General features: G+C 31.7%; 1 protein-coding gene across 1 annotated transcript; it reads right to left on the bottom strand.

Annotated features, from left to right (window-relative positions):
* Window positions 1-466: 466 nt before the first annotated feature.
* LOC136969121 (homeobox protein DLX-2-like) lies at window positions 467-13949 on the bottom strand. The gene is made up of 2 exons (XM_067263219.1): window positions 13928-13949; window positions 467-1233 (listed from the first exon to the last, which is right to left on the bottom strand). The coding sequence occupies exons 1-2, from the start codon at window positions 13947-13949 to the stop codon at window positions 467-469; spliced, it is 789 nt and encodes a 262-aa protein (XP_067119320.1).
* Window positions 13950-22225: the final 8276 nt, after the last annotated feature.

Genomic DNA, 22225 nt, shown 5'->3' with positions numbered 1-22225 from the left:
GATAAGTTATAACAAGTAATTTATAGAAGAGTTAGATTTATGTATTGTCATCTCAAGTCTCCAGACTTAGGCTATTTAAAGAAGTCGGCATTACACCTTTAAGTATAGAAAAATTAACAATAAAACAACTAAAAAAATTAAATGAGGTATTTTCTGACATGTTTTCCAAATATGTAAACATGAAAAGAAACAGCTTCCTATGCAAATAGGAAGCTGTTTCTTTTCATGAAAAACTACTAATTTTCTATGTAGAAAGTTAAATATTAAGTTAAATAAAAGTTATAAAATGTTATAAAATCTATGTAGAAAGATATAATAGTTAGATAAAAAGCAAATATTTAGCATTAAAACTTTAATATCAATAAATGCAAAAAGATAAAAAAAAGAAAAACAAGTTAATACAATTGACGTTGACTAGAAATACATAAGAAATAAGGGGTTAAAAATCTACAATAAAAAAAATATGTTAAAAATGTCTGAGGGGTGGAGGTGGGTTGGGGTACTGTCCCGAGACTAGCCAATCGAGAGTTTGGTTGTATCCTTCAGTTGCTGGATTCTGTTGTTGCTGTAGTGAAGAAGCGTAAAACGGTGGCGACTGGTTTTGATTATTATTTATACAATTTTCTTGAGGTTGCTCCTCAACTGACGAAGGGAAGTACATTGGAAATTGGTTTTCGTCATTCGTACTGAAATCCCAAGAAAATTGTTGACCCTGGAGTTCTGGATACACAGGCAACTGATAATTTAAATTTTGTGATTGTCCGTTCGTTTGCCTGTACTGACATGTAGTGGTCGTCGTTTCACCGGAATACACGCAGCTAGGTGTGTTTGACTGTTGTAGCTGGACGGATTGATATTGGGCTTGATTGCTTGGAGAGGCCCAACTGTAATGTCCAGCCCAACTACTGGCTGAACACGACGGCGTTACTATACCGGAACTACCGAAAAAATTTGAAATCGTCGCCAGACTGCCGGAGGATGGAATTGCAGGAGGAGGAATAGAAATTGGCAAATTGGCTCTTCCTTCTCCTGACGTAGGAGCGCTCTGCATCTGTTTCTTAAATTTCATTCTTCGGTTTTGAAACCAAACCTTAACCTGCTGTTCGGTCAAATTCAGTTCCATAGCCAATCTGCTTTTTTCTGTAATAGCCAAATAATGACTCGAGTTAAAAAGTCTTTCCAGCGTTAATAATTGTGCGCTGGTAAAGGCAGTTCTTCTGCGTTTTGGTCTACCTAAAAGCGAAAAAAAAACAATATATATTAATATAAACTCTAGAATGACTTTAAAGTGTGTAATTTTAAACTATGCAAAACTTCTTTCACTCAAGTACATGATTATCGACTTCTGTACAGCAGTAGGCCTGCTGTAGAACAAGCATATATATATATATAGGGCCTTTGCACTTCATCAATTAATAATAAATTTAAAAAAAACGAGGCTTTTAACCAAGTAGCTGATTTAGCTTATATATAAATAAAGGTTAACTAATTAAGTAATTATTTTTTTTAAACAAAAATTGTTGGCAATCAACTACAAAACACCGATTTAATTCTTGAAAACGATTAAAAATTTAAATAAATTGTTGAAAAATGATTTAAATCTAAATGAAATTAACTGCTGAAACTGATTAAATTTGAATAGAATTAAGAGGCGAAACCGATTAAATTTAAACACAATTAAATGGCGAAATCGACAAATTTAAACACACGTGCTGAAACTAACAAATTTGGATCGAATTAAAAGATGAAATCGAAACATAGACACAATTAAGAAATGAAATCGACACATAAACACAATTAAGTGTGAAGTTCGCGAATGTGGTGCACAAAGAAACTGGAATAAATATTTACAACAGGATCTTTTATTCGCGTATATAGATACAGGAAGGATTGTGGGATGCCAGCTATAATATCTCTATCCCCAACACAGGTGATATTAGTACGGAACCCGACAAAAAATATAATGACATAAGCTTCAGGTCTCGTGACGACTATTCCGATACATAGATAATTATCTTACAAAGAGCGATTACAAACATATATAGACCTTAATTCTAAACTTATAATTAATTACAACTAATGAAGAATGATAGAAGAATTTAGGACAATAAAATAACGGATAGGAGAAGAAAAAAAAGAAATGGGTACCCAACTATTTTGGCGCTAATGCGATGAGGTGCATATAACGGTACATATAACGGTGTATATGACGGATTTCTTCTTAATCACGAAACAACAGTCAACGCTTTCACTACACATAAAGTCCTCTTTGTCTTCACCCACGTGGTCTCGAAGACGCATTCGGGAGCTCTCTTTTTCTCGTCTTTCCTCCTTCAGCTCTGACTTAAAAGTGACTCCTTTGTCTTAGTTCTACCCATGAGGGCTGCGTACAGTCCTATTGTCCATAATGGGGTCACCTATTGTTAAGCCGTTAAGCACCGGTCAAGAAAGGGTTCCAGGAAGTAAAGATAATATGAATAGGAAAGAGAAGAAAAAATATATTCTAAGTTAAAATAAAATATAACTATATATTACACAAATGGCATTTAGCCACATAAGATATAAAATCGACACATAAACACAATTAAGGAAAGAAATCGACGTATAAACACAATTAAGAGATGAAACATGCATATTTAAACATAACAGATTAAACAAGCAAATTTAAACACAATTACGCAATGAAATCGACAAATTCGAACACTACACGTGTAAATTTTAGCCGAATTAAGCAATAAAAATCAACATTTCTGAACACGATAATACGCTAAAACCTTTAAATTTCGAACACCGATCATTAAACCGCGACAGAAAATTTAATAATAATCAAAAAATAACAACGAAAAAGGGTAAAAAAACTTCGACAGTCTCATTTATAAAAACAAACGAAAGGACCCGAAAAAAATAATAAAAAAATAGTAAGAAAGAGAAAAAAATATAAAGGCGATAGAGGAGGAGCGAGAGAGGAATAAAAATCGCAAAGTTAAATTATGAAAGTTAGATTTTTAAGAAGGAATTTTTCAATTGAATGGTGACATCAGCTGGTGAAGATTCGTCGTCCAAAGCACTGAATATTCAAGCACGAGGAAAAGCGCAGTTTCCAGATGCATCTGACAGTCAGCCAGAGACTGAGAGAGAGAGAGAGAGAGAGAGAAACTAAAAAGAGTTTCTGATTTGCAAAATTATTTCATTATTCATACAAGCGACAGCTGGTTTCCTATTTTACTACGCATGCCCCCGAAAAGTGTGCTGTGGATTGTGGGAAATCCGCGCTGTTCCAGAATGTAGAAGGACCTATTAATCAAAGGAATCAGCTGTTGCTCTCGTGAACAGTGAAAAATGTCATTTGTCACGCCGTGTGCGATGCTCTTTCTGCCAGATGACTGATGATGTTGCAGCGTTAAGCTCCTCCATCCAAACACCTTTAACAGTGATCAAACAATCAATCCAACAATTCACTATAAGTAAAATAAATAAATAAATAAATCGGTCTAAATATATGCGAAGTGTAGGTTGGGAATGATGCAGGGAATTAGCTTCAGTGTTTGTCACGTGTCAACTTGTCACCCCAGTGAATGTCAACATAACACTTCATTAAACCATCGTTAATTATCTCAACCATCCTCTCGGCAAACATGTATCATAATGAGAGTCCCCTTTTCTACATATTGTTCTACGTTTTAGCCTGATAAGCGGCCTATAGGCATGCATGTGCGACTAACTTGAGCGGATCTACATCTCCAGCTCGCCCTCTCGATGTGCTTTTATCGTCAATAGAGTCTTCAAAGCTAACTTTGTAACATTAATTCTAGTGTTAGTAATGAGGTTACCGGGATCTAAATTTGTTTAAGTCCTTCTTCACACCTCCAAGATTATCTCGATATCATTAAAATGACAATATCTGGTAAGACGACCTCATATAATGGGGTTGAAAATACGCACTTTTTGCATCTCTATGAGATAAACGTGTTTTTAAAGTATTTTACGGGATTTATTAGCTGTCTTCTGTTATAAAGAAATTATTCTAAGTGTTGTTTAATAATAAATGGTTACATTAAAACTATTAACTCGATGGTTTTCTAGTTATAAACCTCATAAATATGATTCATAAAGTGCACTTTCTCGTCTTCAACACACAAACTGTTTTAAAAGCAGTCTAAAAGACTTATAAATCATTTCTACAATGTAAAGAATAGTTTAGAAGTGTTTTTAATACTAGAATATTTAATTAAAACAAGTTATTTAGTTATTAATCTTCATAAATATGATTTTAAAAAGCCACCTTTCTTAGCTTTGCATCAACCTAAAAAATGGATTTTAAAGTGATGTAGAAAGTTTTTAGAATTATTTTTTACATTCGGACAATAATTTAAGGGTTTTTTTTGTTAATAAATGGTTCCATCGTAACTATTAGTTTATTAGTTATGCTGCTAGAAGCATAGTTTAAAAATAGAAATTTTACCAGTTGTACAATGAAGTTGCATATTAAAGTAAAAATATTTCCAAAAGAACCTCTTAAATCATTAAAAAATAGTGGTTTACAATTGTCCAGAACACATAATTTATGATAATTACACGTTCAAAGATCTCCAGAACCCTAAACAAATTACAAAATATCAAAAAAACCTTCCAAAAATGCACTTAAAAGTCCAGTTTACTTCGAAAAAATATCAAGAATCTCTTTACAAGTTACAACATCCTAATACTGTAATATCATACTCGAAAGGACCCTCAGGACATTTTATCAATCGAAAATGAAAAGCGTGTCCAGTTTACTTCGAAAGGACATCGAGAATCCTCGTCCAACTGACAAAATTCAATAAAAATCTCGGAAGAAACGACACGAAAGGATCCTCAGGACTTTCTATAAATCGAAAATTATCAAAAAAAATGTGTGCCTTACGCCCAAAAACACCTCTAGAACCTTCGTACAAGTCGATAGATTTTAATAAAACCCTCTAAAAAATACACTCAGAACTTCCGTATAAGTCTCAAATTACCAAAAAATATGCCCGTTTTGCCCCTTACAAACGACGAAATTCCCGCAAAAACGGATTAAAAGCCAAGCTATTGTGAAGAAAAGGGCCCACTCATACAATTTGCCTACGAGTTAAATAGCGTAGACAGGACGAACATCAACCTTTACAACCCACAAAAATCCAGATGACACTCAGTCATCGGGATGCTAAGGGATGCCAAAAAGCGGCCACTCAACACGAGCACACAAGAGAATAATTCCCATAGCAACGTCACGTAAATCGGGTTGCATATATCACGAGTTCGTGAATTGTTTAAGATTGATCACTTCTTAGACGAAAAGTGGCTTATTGGGTAAAGGCTACTTTGATTAAAGTTGTTTTTCAACTTGACAGATTATCGTAATGTATATATCTGATATGGTTATTTATTGTCCTTATTAATCATATTAAAACACAATTAATTACGTCACAGTTAAGGATTTCAAATTGCCCCTTGGCACGATATCGATGAATTGTGCCTCTTTACGGCTGTTTCGGTGCTCTGCACGTGTCCCGGCGGCTTACCGACGTCTCCGACGGGCCCTTCTAGGCCCTACGCGTGTCTGAGAGACCCTATAATTGTACCGAGAGTAGCTATGAAACAGGCTGAAGATTCTGATGTAAGGCTAAATAAATAGGGTTTTAGCAGTATAGGGCCATCCTAGGCCTTATAAATTAGCCTAGGCTTACTAATTTACTTTCCATAAAACTTAATAAGAGACGATTCTAGATGCAGTGTTTCTATAAAACCTTATAATTGAATTATTTGCGTTGTTTTGAGTTGTAGCACGTTCTAGAGACTTGTCAACGTCTCAGATAGGACCGTATAGGCCCTGAGAGGCCTTATAAGTGTACCGAGAGTAGCTATAAGAGGTTAAAGAATCTAATTGTAAAGCTATTTTATCATATAAATATGCCTTTTAGCATTACACTAGGGCCTTCGTAGGCCTTATGAATTAATCTAACAACACGTGGCTTATTTGTAAGAGACATTTTTTAAATATGTCTTTTACTAAACACTTTTTGATACTGAGACAAACACTTAGCATTTATTAATTTATTTATGAGGTGGTAACACGTTCTAGTGTTTTAACAATGCCTAAAACTTCTAGGCCTTACATTGCTATAAAATATACTTATAAAGAAGTAAAAAGACCTGCTGCCGATGGGTTTACACTACACAGGCTTTTAAATATCTCAAACAAATCATTCTAAAGCCCCAAGTTTTTATAAAGTGTATTTACGAGGCCTCAAAATTATACCTGTTTATATTGTCGTTATTACAATTTAATTCTAAAGCCTATTATTGCCTGATCATTTTTAGATATAAATCTAACGTGTTTCTATATGTAAAACCTAACAATACAAGCGGGCCTTTCGAGGCCTCGTCTTGCAATTAAGTCTACTTATAAGCTATTCTAGCAACAGTTGATTTATAACAGGCCTTAGATATGCAAGGAGACTTCCTAGATTTAATGCCCTATCTTCAAGATCTAATAACGTGAGGCCTCAAGAACCGCATATGACTGACTAGACAGAGATTTTTTTCGATACCACGTGTATATATAATTATAGGAGACCTCTTTGTATAGAAAGACCCTCAATAAGGAGTCTTTTAACTTCTAAGACCGTTTAAAAGTTTGTAGGCCCTATACATTATAGAAAAACAATCTAAATAGACGACTTTCTAATTATAGGTTAACTAGAGGGGTCTTTCTCTATATAAAGGCCTCATATGACTGTCCAATACCTTCCATACTTAAGAGGTGATTTTATGAGCTTGTAATGCGTACAAGGTCTTGTAAGCTCAATGTATAGCCGAGGGGGCCTTCTAAAACGTGAGTAATTCAATTTTCTAGGCTCTAGAGGACAAAAATGGCGGATATTTTTTCCATGATATAGAGACATTATACACTCAAGTTCACATACATTCGAAAGAAACTGTGTAAAAAGGATTCTATTTCTAATATCTTTGATTTAAAAAATAAAAACAGAAGGATAAAATTTTCATTTATTTTAGTTCTAAATTCTTTAAACAATCTTTAAATTTATTATTTATTTTGTTTTTTAAAGGAAAAATAAAGGAGAAAATAAATATAAAAAGGAACCATCAAACAAAACAAGACGTTTCCTACATCAGATCGTCTAACAAAATCAGACAAGAATCGTTCCACTTGGACTGCTTTTAGATTTATTAATTATTATTTTGTCTGAAAATATCACTAAAAATAAAAATATTTCTATTTTTATCTTTACTTTACAATGGTTTTTTAGTAGTTTACAGCGGTAGAAATACCTTAAAAAACCTCCAAACCTTCAATTTTTTAACGTTAAATTCGCATAAATTTGAGTTTTTAACACCCGGATTATGGAAAAAATATTTGATTATTTCTTTGGGCACATTAAAGAGCTTAAAACATAGAAAATTCTATATTTTTTACCCGTTAAATTAGCCTAGAATAAGGGGTTTAACACGTAGTTTATGGAAAGAATTTGCTTACAAAATGAGATTCCCCCCATTAAATCTCTAAGTCTATGCTGTTCTAACACGTGGTTTATGGTAAATTTTCGTGTATTTTAATAAAATATCCTTTAGAAACGTTTTTAGATGTTAAACTCTTTTAAATTTAAGCTAATTTAACTAAAAAAATAGCATTTTATAAGCCGATTTTTTCTTTAAACAGTAAACGTCTAAATATAATTTGTAGGCATTTAATGTTGCATAAAGTAGTAAAAAATTTGCATTTAAAGTATAGGTTTGTCTCTAAATTTGCATAAAGTTTAGAGGAATTTAACATGCGATTGAGCATCCCCTTCCTTAAAAATTAAAATATTTTTTTTGGAAAATATTATAAGAAATAAATTATTTAGACGTTCAATAATATATAAAGTGCAAGAAGGCTTCCGCGAGAACATTTTACCCTTTTGTTTAAACACGAATTTAGGAGATATAACACCTGATTGAACACGTTCTAAGAATATTTCTTAGAATAATCTTCTTTAAACTGACTATTCTAAAAACTGTTTGAGAAGTAGCAAAATCGACTTGTTTTGCTGTTAAATTAGCTTAAGTTTAAGGTGTTTAACACGTAATTGAGCATTCCCTTGTATAAAATATTATCCATAAAGGTTTTTAGATGTTTAATCCTACGAAAAACAGCCGTAAAGTTTTAAAAAATCACCTTATAAAAGACGATTTACACACTAAACCCTTACTTTCTTTATGCTAATTTAACACGTGATTGAACATTCCCCTGTACAAATTAATCAAATATATTTAGAAAAATGTTCTAAAAAATATCTTTTTGGTGTTTTATGTAACATAAATCGCATAAAAAAATATATATCCCTTTAATGCTATTGAATTGTTTTATTCCTGCGTAGACTATAGGAGCAACACAGTGATATTGAGGGGAACCGTATAAGCTAGAGGAGCCACGTCTGCTAGAGGGGATTATTCGGCGAGTGTACTGCGAATTCTGTACATTATAGTTAAATAAATCACATATTTGTGTCGGACGTCTGAATCTAAGTTTAATTCGAAGGAACCAAGTAGCTTACGTTAAGGGCAGTTTAACAAGCGATACAGCCTCCCCTTGTATTAAACATCAACATTAAACATATAAAAACTGTTCTAAACAATATAAACTTACACAAAATCACCCTATAAATGCGCATCACCCGTTAAACCTTCCCTTACTTTATTCCGAATTTAAGAGTTCAACACGTGATGGAGTCTTCCCTTTCACAATTAAAATACTCCTTCCCCCCAAATAAATAAAATTAAAATTAAATAAAAGATAAATTTTTCAGATAATTCTAAAAATATCAAATAATTAACATTGAATAGGAGTAACCTAAATTAAAAATGTTTATATTCAAATTATGCTTTAGTAATTGTAATTTAAGTCCATCAGATAAGGCTTTAGCGTAGAAAAGGGCGAAACACTTATTTATTTGTTTATCTGTAAATTCAAATAAATGAACCTGAAACGGGAAAGGAAGTTACCGTTAAGACAAAAAGCCAAATTCCACAAATTTCTCTAAACAATTGTCTTAAGACCATGTCTGAGCTTTTAGCCTTAGGGGCAATTACAACCGGCCAGGTGTTGACCTACTTAACCTTTGTCTTTGCGTGAGAACATGTTTATCTATCCCCCACAATGCAAATTCGAACGTTAACGTCCATCCCACACCAAAAATTTGGTGGGAAAGTTTGACCTTCCGAGATCAAAGGTTGAGGGCCAAAAATAGAGAATTTTTGGCATATATATATATTTATAACCGTCTATAAAAGATTTTAGGAACCACCCGAGGGGGTGTCGATCAAATTCATTTGGATATTTTTAATTTTTTGACCGTCTGGTCCACCTTAAACCTTCTATACACCTGTTCGATTTTACGCTTCAAGGCGTCGAATTCTTGGAAATTCTAGTTCGATTTTACTAGATTCTAAACCGTAAATTTAATTTTTAGACAGTAAACCAAGAGAATATTTAAAATAATAATAAAAATAATAATTTAATTCACCCGAAAATAATACAAATTATTGTAGATTATTTAACGAATTGGCACGAAAATAATTCAAAATTTACTATTATTTCGCGATTTAATTTTATAAAATATGAATGTTAATAGTTATAAAATATTAAATTATTATCCTAAATTTTTTAAATTTAATAATTACGCGAGAATTTTTTAAAATAAATTTAAATTACAGCTTAAAATTTACGTGGAATTGACACCAGAAACAAAGAAACGAGCGAAAAATCACGTTTAAAATCTAAAACAATTCGACTTAATTGTATTTTAAAATTAAATAAATAAATAAAAAAATCTTAATTACTAATTAAATTTTAATTAAAATACGGCATAAAAACGTTTCCGAATTTATTAGAAACTGTTAAACAAGAGGCCCGAACACCGCGTTAACGTTACCGAACTGACTACTTTACAACAGAAAAGATTGCTTAAATAATTTCAAATTAGGGCCTTAAATTAAAATGCAATATATCAAAATAAAGCTTAAAGGGTCCATTTTAAGGTGTTCGAGGTTTTAATTAGCAGAAACGATAATTTAATTAAGAAATCAGTCGTTAAAGTGGGGCACCAGGTAGACAATTTTGAGTAAAGGAGGATTTTTTTTGGACGAAGGTTACGCTCTTCGGGTCCATTTTATAGGGGAAAAGAATCTTAGAATTTAATAGTTTATTAGGGAACGTAAACGAGATTCGACAGGTAGTTACGCTAGAAAGCCACGACTGGGGTTTAAGATATATCGGCCAGCTCTTGGTGATAACAAATGGCTCTGTCATAAAGTCTAGTCAGTTAAGTCATTAGGATCTAATGGACGTAACGGGTCCTAAAATCGACCGAACGATCATTTATCTTACCTGCACCGTTTTTCGAGTCTTGCGAGCGACGAGAATTGTCTCATCCACCGTTTCCTGAAGGTCCTGCTTCCATAATTGTCAACTTAATGGTCCAAACTTTTAATGTAAGTCGTGTGTTCTTCGCTGATTTAACACTGAACACCACGTTGCTTTGTGTAGGTACTTACACAGTACTTAAAACTATAGCCGTTATGACCACTGGTCACCAGTGCAGCTGTCTACACACCTCCTACTAAGATCCCTATGGGTGGTGATTCTTATTTTGGACAGTGTAAGTGGATTAGTCTTGTATGAGATGCGTATGCCTATATGTTTGCGCGGGAATTGTTTTGGATGGGATGAGGAAAAATAAAGCATAAGTGTGCTTGAAACCACTCCTGTATCTTTTCGAAACTTTTTCATTTGTAGTGCTGTTTTCGAAGATACTAAAAAAGCAAAATATATATATATCTATATATATCTATATAATATTAAATATAATATTATATATATTAATATAATATACATATATATATATATATATAATTAACTGTTTGTGTCTAAACAATGACAAATTAATCATGATCACGAGTCACAGGTTCTAGTAAAACTTCTTGCTAAAGGTTCAAATATTCATTAAAAATGAATGTGCAAATATTCATTAAAAATAACAACTTAACAAACATGAAATAGCTACATTTATAATCATTGCTAAGTGACCACTATTTCATTATTATTTTATAAATAAGGAAACAGCATTTTTCACACAGGAATGAGATGCAATTCAGTTTGTAATTGATAGATGTAGGTTTAAACTAACAAAGAAAGAAAGGTGTGTTTTAGTTTCTTTACAGTAAGTGCCAACTTACGATAAATAGACTATAAGTGTTGCTTAATAATAAGTGGTTACATTAAATCTAATAACTCGATGGTTTTTTAGTTATAAAGCTCATAAATATGATTAAAATGTGCAGTTTTTCGCTTTACTTCATCAGAAAAACTGTTCTAAAAGTGGTCTAGAAAACTTCTATACTATTTTGAAGATCGTAGAAATGATTTATAAGTGATTTTGACACTAGAATATTTAATTAAAACAAGTTATTTAGTTAATAAGCTTCATAAATATGATTTAAATAAACCACCTTTTCTAGCTTTGCATCAACCCAAAAATAACGGATTTTCAATGGATATAGAAAGATATTTTTTACATTCGAAAAATAATTTAAGGGTGTTTTGTTAATAAATGATTCTATTGAAATCATTAGTTCATTAATTATGCTGTTAAAAACAAAGCATATATTTGCTCAGCAAATAATTAGTCTAATTCATAAAACAACACCTTTACTTGTTGCTGAGATCATTTTATTTACAGAACTAACGTTTTCTGTCTCCAAAGTTTCTGTCTCCAAAAAACCTGAGGATGGCCTATTGAGTAGGCCGAAAACGTTAGTTATCTAAATAAAATTATCTCAGCAACAAGTGAAGGTGTTGTTTTGTGAATTAGGTTAAAAACATAGCTTAAAAAATAAAAATCTTACAAGTTGTACAATAAAGTTGCATATTAAAGTTAAAATATTTCCAGAAAAATCTCTTAAATCATTAAAAAATTGTCCAGAACATATAATTTATGATAATTTAACGTTCAAAGATCTCCAGAACCCTAAACAAATTACAGATAATCAAAAAAATCCTTTCAAAAATGCACATAAAAGTCCAGTTTACTCCGAAAAGATCTGAAAAATCTTTCTACAAGTCACAAGATTCAAATTTCCAAAATAAAAATGCCCGTTTTACCCCCTCACAAAAGATGAATTTTCTCAAAAACGCATTAAAAACCAAGCTATTGTGAAGAAAAAGGCCCCGAGGAACCACTCATACAATTTGCCTACGTGTTAAATAGCGTAGACAGGACGAACATCAACCTTTACAACCCACAAAAATCCAGATGACAGTCATCGGGATGCTCGGGGATGCCAAAAAGCGGCCACTCAACACGAGCACACAAGAGAATAATTTCCATAGCAACGTCACGTAAATCGGGTTGCATATATCACGAGTTCGTGAATTGTTTAAGATTGATCACTTCTTAGCTACTTTAGCCTCTTATAGCTACTCTCGGTACACATATAAGGTCTCTCAGGGCTTTATCATGCGTTGACAAGTCTCTAGAACGTGCTAGAACCCAAAACAACCACAACACATTTAATTATAAGATTTTATAGAAACACTGCATCTAGAATCGTTTGTTATTAGTGAACCTTAGCTAATTTATAACGCCTAAGGGAGCCCTAAACTCTTAAACCCTATTTATATGTGTAAAAGAAAAGCTTTCATTTACAATCTTTAGCCTCTTTCATAGCAGCTCTCAATACACTTATAGGACCTCTCAGACACGCGTAAAGCCTAAAAGGGCCCGTCGGTGACGTCGGTAAGCCGTTGAAACACGTGCAGAGCACAGAAATAGAGACATAAAATGACACAATTCATCCATATCGTGCCAAGGGGCAAATCTTTTACTGTGATGTAATTAATTGTGTTTTAATATTATTAATAAGGACAAGACCCTATTATTTAATAAATATCCATATCAGATATGTACATTACGATAATGTGCCAAGTTGAAAAACAACTTTAATCAAAGTAGACTTTACCCAATAAGCCACTTTTCGTCTAAGATTTGTTCTCAAAAATAGTTAGCATTTATAGTGGAATCACAGATTTTTACAGGGTTTGTTTAGTTCTATCTGTGGCTACTTTTATCTACTTTTTCTCTATAGAATATCAAGAAATCAAGATTTAAGAGAATTACATCCTACCAAAAAAATTGTTCAACTATGTTTATGTTAGATCTTCTGTTGAGAATAATTTCTGTTTTAGTCAATTACCATCTAATATAAAAATTAAATGTAATCAATGTAATACTGGATTAATAAAAAATCTATTTTAAAAAGTGAAAAAGTGAGTTTTTATTGCATTTGAAAAAAACAAAGCTAGTATTAAATTTAACTACATTTACACAAAAAAACAAGAAAAAATTTTTGCTTACCAGTTTTTTAATTTAAATATTCTAATGTATCTTCAGATGCTGGAAATAAAAAAAAAATATTATTTTTGTCATTTTATATCATTAAAGGAAAACTATAAAAAATTTTATGTAAATTTTTATAAATTTTGAAAAACATACAGTTATTATCTTATTCAAAGAAAATAAGTATTATTTATTTTTATTACTATCAACTCTTTGGTCATTTTTTATATAACAACTGTATTTTTGATTGATTTTATATTTTTCGTTTTTTCCTTGAAATAATTTAGTATTAAAATATAAATTATACTTTATGTATTCAATTTTTTTACCTTTTCTGAGCCCATTTACCTGTAACAAACTTTTTCCAACAAAATGATATTGTAAATGTTCTCTATTTCCCATTCCACATCAAGACCTTCTGGAAATTAAGTTGTTTTTTTAAAGCTAACTAAACCATATATTTTAATTTTAAAACAATAATTTTAATTAATATATAAAAAGATAATTACCTTTTTCTTCTAAATCCAACATGTCGTTATTTTTGTCTTTAAAAAATAGAACTTCTTCATTATACCAGGGGAGAACATTTACTATATGCCATTCTTTTGATAAATTTTATATTGAGTATGAAATGCTATTATTTAGGTCTATTTCTAGAATATATTCTAAAAAAATTTTGAATTTCCAATATTTTTAATTTCATTTTTGATATATAATCTTAGAAGCTGGATAGCAACATATTTAGAAATGAAAGCTTTGAGACATTGAAAACACAATATCAAACTTTTTTCATGTTTTCAAATTAAGAAGAACTTGCACACAATTAGATAATAAGTTTAAAAAAGTAATTAAATGTAGTTCATTGATAACATTTGAATTGTTATTAATAAGTCTTTGAAAGTCTAATGTTTCCCATGTCTATTTACAAATTAAAATTAGAACCTTGTCAGAAAGTTAATGATACGACTGTCTCGAATGTTAAATATTTTTCTAATCGCAATTAAAATCACAGCACATTTTTTTCTTTGTTTTTATCGACATGAACTAATATCTGATTTTTTAAAATATATTTGAAAGTTAAATTTGTTCTGATTAAAATGTTAAAATTCCATGACGTTTCATAGTTGGACTAGATATTAGAACTAGATAACATTTTGATTTATTCATATGTCTTTCAGAAGGTTGAATGTTTTTGGTTCTTAAAATCACAACGCGTTTCACGATTATTTTTTATTGATTACAATTGCATCACATTTCAGTTTTTTCATCAACAATGAATAAGTCGTTCGGAGGTTAAAATTTTCTTATACCTTTTTAAAGTATTAAAATCATATCATATACATAATTCATCTTTCAAAGATTTAAATTTTTTTTTTCATTGGTATTGAATATTAATCTACATCAATCTTCACTATAATTATTAGGATATGATATAAAAGCAAGAAGAATAGACAATGTTCTTTAGTTTCACTAGCTAATTTAGTGTTTTTCAACCTTTTTCATTGAGTGGCACTCCCGATTAAAAAATAAAAATCGCGGCACCCTTGACTGGCAGCAGATCTAGAATCTGAAAAGTGGGCTTAATAGGAGCAGATGAATCTTTTGCGAAAATGAATATTATGCACAATGCTTGGGTGGGGTCCGGGAGAGGACCTCCTCACTGGGAACAAAAATTAAAAATTGACAGTTTTAAGTAGTATTTTAATGCAAAAATAGTGTTTCTACGTGTTCAAAATCTAAATTTAAGTCCATCGAATTTTGTCGAAGTAATGACAATTAGTTATTTTAACTAGTTTAGGCACTTTCTTAAAAATTTACTTAAGGTCTTAAACTTTGTGACACCCCAATCGTGGCGCCATGGCACCCTGAGGTGCTACGGCATTCCGGTTAAAAAACATTGAACTAATTCTTTATCAACTTTCTCTTTCTCCTTCTCTCTTTCTCTCTCTCCCCCTCTACAACCTTATCCAAGAAAAAATGTCTACAAAAGCTAAGTTTGAATCTCTCTATATATGATTTTTAAATAACTGAGTTCATTTTTTTGTAAAACAAAGACACAGTCTAAAATTCTTTTTGGAAACCGCCATTTTATTACGTGTTCAGAAAAGTTTTATTCCCAGACATGTAATAAAATGGTGGTTTCCAAAAAAAAATTTCGAATCGACTATGCCTTGGTTTTACAAAAAAATTAATTTTTAACCATCCGATAAAAATCTAATAATGAAAAAGTTAAATTATTAATTATTTTTTCACCGTTAATAATTTTTTTATACATTCAAAATCGCTATTTGTAATTAAAAATCTGATAACAACTAAAAAACGAAAATTGGCAAAAATTGATGATGTGACAAAAAAAAATACGATTTAATTATTTCAAAAAACAAAACAACTTTTAAAACAATCGCATCGTACTCGCTCTGTATATCCCAAGATTATAACTTAGATATCAAAAAAATTACACCATTGTGACGTAAATAACTAAGGAATGTTTTAATTAAACACAACCACAATATATAGCGTAATAGAATCAATAAAAAGCAAACAGCAAGTAACATGTTCCGATTAGTGATGGGACCTGTTATTTTTTATTTTTAACGTCTAATTTCGAAGATAAACAATAATATATTAAAATATTTTGAAAATCTTTTATAATATTTTGTCGACAGATGCCGCTACAACGATCTTTCGTATAAATATTTAAATAAATATATATCTCAGTTAAAAAATAGTTGTTTTATTCCAAAAACTCTCGTTTCAATCACGCGGAGGAGTATAACTAAACGAGCATTAAAAAAAGTGTGGTTTCGATGCATATAAGCGTTTTTAAATACAAATTATTTTAGAGTTGCTGGAGCGATTTTACAATTATACCAGAATCCATCGTATTTCTGTTCCTGCTCGATGTCTTACCCTCGAAATAATGCGCGACTCTGCCATAAAAGTTATAAAACGTTAAACTTTCAACGAATTATTCCAGAATCAAACAAGCGAAAGGAAAAGAAAAGAATTATTCCAGAATAACTTAAACATATACTATATGAAAGTTGCTTTTATTATTATTCCATTTTATTACATTCATATTTTCAAAAAATTTTGCATTTATTCCAAAGAACGTTTCTGCTCGAAACTTCCTTATAAACAGAGGTGCCCTGAACTTTCATTTCTCATCTTTTATGTCAAGTCGTCTATTTGTAAATAAGGAAAAATAAAAAATACTTATAGAAAATATTGAAGGAAGCAACGTATAGAAAATAATTTTCAAACATCTAAAATAGTTTAAATTTTCAGTTTAAAAACATTAAAAATAGTTTAAATAAAATAGTTTAATTCAAGAAATATTATTTTTGTTAATATTTGCAATTTACAATATTTTAGTATATCATGAAATTTAAAGTACTCTTCATTAAAATTCATGTTTTTAATTACTATACATTTATCAATAGTAACATCTACATCACTTGTTACACCAGGACATTCTATCTCTTAGCAAAGGCGTTTCAGGTGGACTGATCCGATTTGAGCCGTAATAGGGGTGAGGAAATCGAGCCGGAGGGACTTAAGCGTGCAGTCAAGCGCTCTGCAGGTTGACAAGACTAATCGCTCATCGCTTGCCTAAAACTGCGTGTGTAGCATCGGCCTTTTTTCTTTTAAAATTGTAAATTTGCCGCCACTGATCATCAGAAATATGATTTTATCCGTTATCTTTATACTTTTCTTTCTGTATAATGTTTTATTTACGTTTATTTTCCTGTAATTTGAGACGATACAGCTTTAAAATAAACAGATCAGGTCTCACTTGCCAATAGATTATCTCAACTTTCACCGATTGTCGTCGGTTCCTTTGTAATCGGAGAGTAATAGGATCCTGTGTCAATTTTCACTGTTAAGTGTTAATTGTTTTTGCAGTAATCTGAGTAGAGGGGAGAAGTTACTTAATAAACCGCCAAGTGTTTTATTACTGTTTAAACAACTGCTCCCCAGTTGTTATTTTTAGTAATTGGAGAGGGGTAGATCGTGTTTCAAGGTCAGTGAAAGTTTATTACTTTCGCAACAGGATGTCATCTGAGCTGCCACCCACTCCCCACTTAAATGACAACAACGTGCTAAGTGTTTTATTATTATATAAACAAAAACTCCTCTCCCTGTCAGAAGTGGGTCAAATGTCAAGGTTACTATTTAATAGTATTGAACAGAATGTTGTCCTTGATATTTAACTATCATTTTGTCAGAACTTTTTATTTTGAATACTTTTCTTATAATTTATTTCTGCTTCGGTTATAAAATTGTTTTTATCTCTTCTTTGTCATTATATATATATATATATAATGACAAAGAAGAGATATGCAAACATTTTTGCAAACATAAACTCTGTATAATCAATAAATATTTTATAAAACAACAAAATGTGCACTGCAATTTTAATTCGTAACTTTATACAAGTGTATTATAAAACGCGCGGATTTAAAACATGATAAAAACAATTTTATAACCGAAGCGGAAATAAATTATAAGAAAAGTATTCAAAATAAAAAGTTCTGACAAAATGATAGTTAAATATCAAGGACAACATTCTGTTCAATACTATTAAATAGTAACCTTGACATTTGACCCACTTCTGACAGGGAGAGGAGTTTTTGTTTATATAATAATAAAACACTTAGCACGTTGTTGTCATTTAAGCGGGGAGTGGGTGGCAGCTCAGATGACATCCTGTTGCGAAAGTAATAAACTTTCACTGACCTTGAAACACGATCTACCCCTCTCCAATTACTAAAAATAACAACTGGGGAGCAGTTGTTTAAACAGTAATAAAACACTTGGCGGTTTATTAAGTAACTTCTCCCCTCTACTCAGATTACTGCAAAAACAATTAACACTTAACAGTGAAAATTGACACAGGATCCTATTACTCTCCGATTACAAAGGAACCGACGACAATCGGTGAAAGTTGAGATAATCTATTGGCAAGTGAGACCTGATCTGTTTATTTTAAAGCTGTATCGTCTCAAATTACAGGAAAATAAACGTAAATAAAACATTATACAGAAAGAAAAGTATAAAGATAACGGATAAAATCATATTTCTGATGATCAGTGGCGGCAAATTTACAATTTTAAAAGAAAAAAGGCCGATGCTACACACGCAGTTTTAGGCAAGCGATGAGCGATTAGTCTTGTCAACCTGCAGAGCGCTTGACTGCACGCTTAAGTCCCTCCGGCTCGATTTCCTCACCCCTATTACGGCTCAAATCGGATCAGTCCACCTGAAACGCCTTTGCTAAGAGATAGAATGTCCTGGTGTAACAAGTGATCAATTTCCACAGCTGCGCAATCGATCGACTGATAGTCAATCATTTTGGTCGGGACTGTACTTTACATTAAACCTCATGTTTTTAATTACTATACATTTATCAATAGTAACATCTACATCCAAGAACAAAGCATGGATACTCTGCTTTCATGGCATGCTCTTGTACATAACGAAGTTATCGAGATGATTGTAGGAATAACAAATAATGCGTGAAATATTGTTTGTAGTACAATTATGAAAACGATTTTGACGAAAGTGGTGCATATAATTATATCATAAAATGCCATAATTAATAATACTAACCAAGTGGAAATTGCCCCTTGAATTAACGGAAAGCCTACGTGGCATAAACTATCCTTTAACTTTCCTTCAGTCGTTGTTTGTGACGAAGTAATGTAACAATAGCATATGTGGGTGGGATAATTGACACAAAACTCGATGCACAGAATCAGGGTCATCACAGACACGATGTCTAGATTAATTGCCCATAAAGAACTAAATCCGATTGTCTGCAACGTGATGGACACGACACAAATAGCGACGATAAGAGCGCAATGCAAATTGGGAATTAACGATACAAAAATGACGAAAATTAACAAAGAAGTAATCCAGAACAGTTGAAATGTCATCTGTCTGATAACAATTCCTTGCTCGGCTACAGGGTTACTCAATGTATGGATTATAACGAAAAATGGCGCTTCTTCGGCTATTTTTGATAAACCGTTCGCTATTTTGAATTCGGTGACTCTATCCGAAACATTTTTCGCTGGGAATAAGAAACGACTGGCCACAATATCAGTGTAATTGTGATTAAAAATGATGTCATTTTTAAATTGTTTAGCTCCTGTGAATTTTAAGAAAACGTTTCTAAGAGCATCGATAAAATCCTGCTTCTGAGACAGATCGTAACCCCTCAAGGAGTATTTCGAAATGGGATGATTTTGAAATTCCTTATAATATTTTAACCAAGAAAATTCGTATTCTTGTCCGGCTATATTTTCAATAGTATTAAATTTTTGCATGAAATCATGAACTGTCTGTTGTACTCTTGGATTAGAATAATCTAAAGTTTCGTTAATTACCACGTGCACCGTAAAAGGATATTCGGTAAAATATTTATAATAAACGTGAAATCCCTGTGTAATTTCGGAGCTTTTTGCATTGAATTTGTAAACATTCCACCCTTCCTGTAAGGACAATACACCCTGTATACCTATTGATAATAGTATGAAATACGATAAAATAGTAAGAATCTGTGTCACAGGGTGAAAAATAAAAGCTGAAAATGTATCTCTGAAGAACTTCATAAAGCAGTCTTCATTTTCTTTCAGGTAATAGTCACTTTGTGCAATAGTTTCTGTAAAATTCAATAATTTTGTTTAGATGAATTAAGTGCATTTGTATAATATTTAATAATAATAAAGATTTCTTAAGATACGTAATGTTATTGAAACTATAATAAGCAAAAACAGATAATTTTACAAATATTTTACAAACGAATTGACACTAAGACAACTTATGTAGTTATATAAACTAAGCTATAATATAAAAACATTTATAATGAAAACCATATAAAAAGTGTGATTATTTTAGCCTGCCATTGTCACGTTTATCGCGATACTCTGATGGTACGAAATGGCACAATTTTAATTGTCAAATAGACAGGAATCGAAATTATATCTTGAATTTTTTAGATGTCATAATATTTTCTAGCTCTAAGAAACTGTACTATTCACTGCAAAATATCAAACAGAGATCTGTAAACGAATCAATTTACGTAGAAATTAGGTCAAATATTTAAACTCGGCACTTTCGAAAACCACTTAAATCATATTTTGTGGTATCGGTAACTTTATTTGATGTAATTTTCCTATTCGAATGTAACTATACCGCTTGGTGAGATAGGTAGGAGGGAGTGTTGCGAGAGGAATCGAAATTAATTCGGCCAAAAGTAGTCGTGAACGACTAATAACTAACACCAATCTATTATTAATACTAATAATTGAAAAGTGATCCGTTTTGGATAGGTTGTGTTGGCTTTGCATGTGAATACAGAACGTCCGAAAGACGTCGTATGACTTAAAGAACCAGGGTACCTATTCTGAGTTGTATCGTTAACTTAACGAATACGATAAAAACAAGTTTGTATCGGAACCACGTGATTCGCGTTTAATCAGTGATGAAAATGCTATTTCCGACCGTACATTTAGTTTTCGGTTCCGATAGTCACGTGCGATAACTAACCTTTTGTTATCGGTCACTCTCGCGCTGCAATTAGGAAAGTAACGAATATGAAAACAACATGACGTCTTTTGTTATAAGAATGATTTTATTTCACGAGAAATTGGAGACAGAAAGTTTATAAACTGTGTTGTTGTTTTGCTTAAAAATAATTACCTTCAATATTGGATATTGTATGAATAATGTAATTGCTTCTTTGTTAAAATTTAACGTAAGTAGCTACAGCATGAATATTATTTCTAAAATAGGTTTCAATCGCATATGTGTAAATTAAAATTATAGTCATATATTTATATATTTATATTCAAAGCTATCAATTACTTTTTGCCATCTTCCTGGATTTTTTTTGTCAGCCGACTCCATTGGAATTCAGGCGGTTGACTATTTTTTGCCACAATTTCTGGCGATAGTTTACGGTAAAGGAAGCATCTAACTTTCTTGACATTAATACAGAGTTGTCTTCCATAAAATTAACGAGCATCTCGAAATGGCGACTTGTAGTTCGCTGGTTTCTTTATCCTTTTTTCGACATTTTAAAACAAAACTATTTTACTAGCACTAATACATTAAAATTCTAAAAACCACGTGCTTTGCTTAGAAAATGGCGGGTTGCAGTCACTTGACAAAAATACAATGTTAACTAAACTATAATTGGTTAAATCGTAATAGCTATCGGTAGGATAAAACCCACACGCATCTCGACCGACTACCCGTAGCGAAACTTACTTAACGTGGTGCACAGAATAGCGATTTGTCTAAGGTTTGTTAACTGCGTTTCGCTAATGGGACTTATCGAATGCCCCGTGTCTCGCTCTCGTTGAGTTATCGGAAGAGCTCAGAATAGGTCCCCAGATTACCTATATATATGAACTTCCGATTTATATTGCAAATTACGTTATTTCAATACAAAAATTTTTTCTCGAACAAAGATAGATACATAACCAGTACGACTCTATTCCTACCAGGTAAAGAATGATGTACTGGAGGCAAAATTCTATTACAGATTATGCATCCGAGTGCTGTCGCAATGATAGCGTAATGGCGCCTGTATTTCGCGCTATATCATTCTCGATTTAATTCAGTAGATATAATATATTTTTTAAAAAATATAACTTGTTTTTGTAAGATTTATATTTAGTTAATTATTTTGTTAATTTTTTCTCAAAAGATAACGCTACGTGTAAACTAGCAAATCGAATGGAGACAGAAATTCATTGATTTACAGAAATCCAATAGATGTTTTGGAGATATCTATT

This window comes from Centruroides vittatus, unplaced genomic scaffold (genome assembly GCF_030686945.1).
Source record: "Centruroides vittatus isolate TY-2023 unplaced genomic scaffold, ASM3068694v2 contig_1718, whole genome shotgun sequence".
NCBI lineage: Eukaryota > Metazoa > Arthropoda > Arachnida > Scorpiones > Buthidae > Centruroides > Centruroides vittatus.
The sequence above is the reverse complement of the archived record's forward strand: the minus strand, read 5'-3'. Positions and strand labels throughout refer to the sequence as shown.

What these genes read in the sequence shown, in the direction of transcription:
- LOC136969121 (XM_067263219.1), bottom strand. Translation starts at nt 13,949, where the DNA reads ATGTTGGATTTAGAAGAAAAAG. An exon ending in GTTGGATTTAGAAGAAAAAG is followed by an intron (nt 1,234 to 13,927) that starts GTAATTATCTTT and finishes TTTCGCTTTTAG; the next exon opens with GTAGACCAAAACGCAGAAGA.